The sequence below is a fragment of the Athene cunicularia genome (genome assembly GCF_003259725.1).
Source record: "Athene cunicularia isolate RWA chromosome 17 unlocalized genomic scaffold, athCun1 chr17_part1, whole genome shotgun sequence".
Lineage (NCBI taxonomy): Eukaryota > Metazoa > Chordata > Aves > Strigiformes > Strigidae > Athene > Athene cunicularia.
In genome coordinates, this window is record NW_020799122.1 from 3,257,659 (window position 1) to 3,261,868 (window position 4,210).

The window sequence follows — 4,210 nt, forward strand, 5'->3', positions numbered from 1 at the left end:
GCGCTGCCTGGGGGTCCCCACACCCTCACCCCCGTGTTCCCCAGAGCCCCACTCCAGACCCCCTGTCCCCCCCCTGGGCTGTCCCCGCGCCGAGGTCTGGCCTGGCACGCTGAGCCCCCCCCGGAGCCTGTGGGGTGGGAGCGTGATGTCCCCCCCAAAACCCAGCCAGGCCTTGAGCCCGAGGAGCACTTAAACTGGTGTTTGCTGGTGTCTGTCACCACAACGCTCTGCCCGAAGGGTAAGGGGGCAAAAGCTCAGAGCACAGAGAATTTGGGGTACGTACTGCCCTGGGGGTGGGGGCACCTAAACCCCGCCAGGCTCCTGGGTCTCCCTCCCAAGCCCCTCACGCTGTGGGTGCTGGAGGCCGTGGGATGGCTCTTAGTGCTCCCAGATGTGGGGATTACATTATACAGGGGCTGCCGGCCTCTGGCTGAAAGCTTGGGGAAGAGGAGCGAGGGTCAGCAACGGGTTAATGGGAAGGAGGTGACACCGTTGTCATCTGTGTCTCTGTGTCTCTCATCACAGGGCATCTCTCCGCCAGCCCCCCCCCCGCCCCTCCCGGCTCATCCCGTCCCATGCCAGGCCCGGTGTTATCCCACCGCTTCCTGTTGTAAATTATTTCCAGAGCAAGTGTGAAACAATTAAACAAACCGAAGGGCAGAGTCTGCTCCTCAGATCAAAGGAGCGAGCCCTGCAGCGGTACCTCGCTCCGGCGCTCTCCCCTCCTTCCCTGCTCCTCCTGCATTTGTCGATTCGGGCTCTGGAACGGTGCCCTGATGTGGGGCGGGGGGTCGGGGCTCTGAGCAGAGCACGGTGCCGCTTGGGGTTCGGGTCTGCTCAGGGTCTGGGTGTTTCTGGGAGCTTGAGCCCCCTCTGAAACCTTAAAGCATCCCGGGGAGATGCCGCTCGCCTCTGTCGCGGTGGAGCAGAGGCAAGGCCGGACCATCGGCGCGTTTCAAACGCGGACGGCAGATGCCAAAGGACGTGAGGCTGTAACGCCTCTTCACCCTCACTTTCTACCCCTGGCAGGGAAGCGGGTGCCTCTGCAGTTTTACCCCCCCTGAAAACAGGAGTAGGATGGCAGCAGCTGGGCAGGGGAATGCGGCCCTGGCTGAGCAACATCCCTGTGCCGCCACGACCGTCCCTGTGCCGCCACGACCGTTCCCTGTGCCGCCACGACCGTCCCTGTGCCGCCACGACCGTCCCTGTGCCGCCACGACCGTCCCACCATCTTCAGCCTCAGCCCGAGGCAAGGCACCTGCGAGGGCAGCCTGAGGTTGCCACCGCTCTGGCTTCCTTGGAGCTGGAGACTTCTGCTCTCTCCATCTTCTCCCCTTCTCCCTCCCTGTCAGCGCCCAGGGAACATCTCGGCTCTACCTGCCTGGAAATACCAGCCGCAGCTTTGCCCGGGCTTGTTCTCCAAGTGCAGAAAGCACCGTCCGTTCAGCTTAGCTGTGCTCGGGGGCTTGCTCCCTCAAACTGGAGAGAAACCCCCCCCCACCAGCCCCCCCGGACCATGCCTGGGGCTGTCGGGGGTTCCCGCCGTGCCCATGGTGCCAGGGGATGGAGGGGGGGTGATACCGGCGCGGGATGCGGTGGCAGGACGGGGTGCTGGGGCACTGCGGGATAACCGGGTGTCCCTGACACCGGCTGCTCTTGGGGTGCTGGACACCCACAACCCCGAGGCCGAAAGAGCTTGTGGGAAGCCGTGTGCGAGCCATGGCCCTGCTTTCCTCTGCGGCGGGGTGGGTCTGCCCTCGGCGGCCGGGGGCAAGGTTGCGGATAAACGCAAACACACCCGTGCATGCGGCCGCGCAGCCTCACCCCCTGAACACCAAAGGTCAAATACACCCGCTTAGTGCCATCACCCGGGGGTGCCCTGACCCCGCGGTAGCGGGGCGGCTCTGCGCCGGGGAAGGCTTTGCCGTGGAGGGGGGTAAAAGGCTCTTCTGTGGTTTCCCATGGGCAGGATGGGGGCAACGAGCATCTCGGCGTGAGGATGACTCCTCCAGCCCGGTGCTGTTAGGAGAAGCCCCGCTGGAATCTGGTGCCGTCCTTCGCCCGGTACAGGGGGGGATCTGGCACAAGATCCTCGCAGGGAACCTCCTCGAGTTCCCTTCTCCCACACGCCTCCCCCGGAGACTCCTACCAGCTAAAGAAAAAGGGCAGGAAGGGAAAAGTCAGCGTTCAGCATAAATCTTTTCGCAATAAGAGGTGAATGTGACATAAATCCAAAGAAACTTTTTTACTCTGAGTGGTCTTCAGGGGTTAAAAATAATGGGATTTTAGGTACTCTTAAAAATAGCGTTCATAAAAGGCCTTAATAGAAACCTTGGCAGCTGTCCATGTGATTAGTGATTTAAAAACATAAAACCTCCACACATGTTTAAAAGTTTTAATAAGTTAAAATTAAATGAGTGAAACTCTGGGAATATTTTTTTGTTACTGCAAGCTAAGAAAATTATGTCCGTTAAGCAAAACTTAATACAAATATAAACAGGTAATGCACATCTGTAAATTATTTTCATGTCTCCAGGGGCTGGAAAAAAACCTAAGTGAGACCAGCATTCTTATATATATTTTGCCTTGACAGCTCAGGAAAAAATTTGCCAAAAACCAGAGTTAGAGCACTGGGCTGGCGTGGGAAAGTTGGTTTAGTGAGAAATTTGCCCTAGGCTATTTAAATAAAAACAGGCGTTTTTTTAATGGCAAATGCCTGTTAAATACAACCAACGCGGCTTCCAATCGCCTGAGTAACTAGTGTGCCTATTCCTTCTTGACACTTTCATCTCTTTATCATCACAATCAATATTTTGCTCTTATACATTCAGTGCAATAAAAATAGGACCGATAAGGCAGACATCAAACTGGATCTCCCCTGCTTTCCCCACCACGCTGGGCTTGGCATTCCTTTGCTGGCTGTTTTTTTTGAGCAACACGCAGGGTTAGCTCTCCTCACGCTGGTGCACGCACCCCGCACCCTCTCTCACACTCTCAAAAAAAAGCAATTTTTAGTAATTAAGCAGGAATCAAAGTGGGTAGAGCATCCTGGAAAGTCTGAGCAGATAAAAATACAGCCGGTCATGGAGTCTGCGATGTGAAATTATCCCAGCCAAAGCTGCCCCATAATGGGATTAAGCTGCGATTCCCCAGGGCACCAGAGAAATGAGGCTGGATTTGCAAGAATGGTCTAAATCCTGATTTTTTTTATTTTTTTTTTTTTTAAATAGCTGAGCGGAGGATTGTGAATGGACGGCCATAGGATAAATCACACCGATCACACCATCCCTCCGTCACGGCGGTGATGGTGGTGCCGCCGCAGCACGTGCCCATGGAGGATGTTTTTCCTCCTGGCCACGCTGTGGGGATGGGTCCCACCAGCGTGTCCGGGGTCGGGGTGGGGCAGAGGACAGCCAGCCCCCCTGCCATGGGCAGAGCTCGGTGACACGCATGTCCCTGCCCCGGCATGGCTGCTGTGCTGGGGCTTGGCACCCACAGAGTTTTCCTCCTTGTGGGCTGCTGAAACTAGTTTTAATTGCAGGGTTGCTTCTGGCCATCATTTCTTGGTGTGTAAAATCAGTTTAGTAATTCTCACTCACGGGATTAGCGACAGGCGGGGAGACATCCCGGAGGAGCAGATTTCCCCGTGCTGTTTGTACCTGGGTGAAAGGTGCTGCTGAGCTATTGTGCTATAAAATACGTGTCACGTTTAAAATAAAATGTCTTTATGGGAATAAAATGTCTTTATGGGCTGCGAAGGCAGAGCAGGTGTTGGGCAGGCGTCTTGCAGCCCAGCCCTGGCCGCGCCGTCCCCTGCGCCGCTCTTATCCACCTCCATAAAACAACTGAAATATTTGCTGTTGAGTAAACACAGGCGGACGGGGTTTATGGAGCTGCGGGTGATGATGTGCTCGGCCTCAAGCCTGTCCCCGCGCTGATCCCTTGTGGGTGTCGGGGCGCGGGTGCACCCACCCGTGCAGGCTGGCTCGTGATGTTGGTCCCCCCACCTCTCGGTGCATGTCCCTGTCCCCTCCATGCCTGTTCTGGTCCTTGCCCGCACCCGGGTGCTGCAGACCCTGCGTGTCCCTGTCCCCTCCCTCACCAGGGTGATTCCATGGGGGGTCTCAGGCACCCAGCTTGGGGTGGGGGGTGGCTCTGTGCCCCCCAGCTCTCACCCACGGAGGGGACACATGCGGTGACCCCAGCTCTT

The 4,210-nt window shown here is 57.0% G+C and overlaps 1 protein-coding gene across 1 annotated transcript in view; it reads right to left on the reverse strand.

Moving 5' to 3' along the window:
• NOTCH1 (notch 1) overlaps positions 1-3,429 on the reverse strand; it is a 44,070-nt gene extending 40,641 nt beyond the window's left edge. Inside the window, exon 1 of the mRNA XM_026860651.1 lies at positions 3,284-3,429. Within this exon, the coding sequence (XP_026716452.1) occupies positions 3,284-3,429 (146 nt within the window). The remainder of the gene's footprint in view (positions 1-3,283) is intronic.
• Between the last annotated feature and the right edge of the window lie 781 nt (positions 3,430-4,210).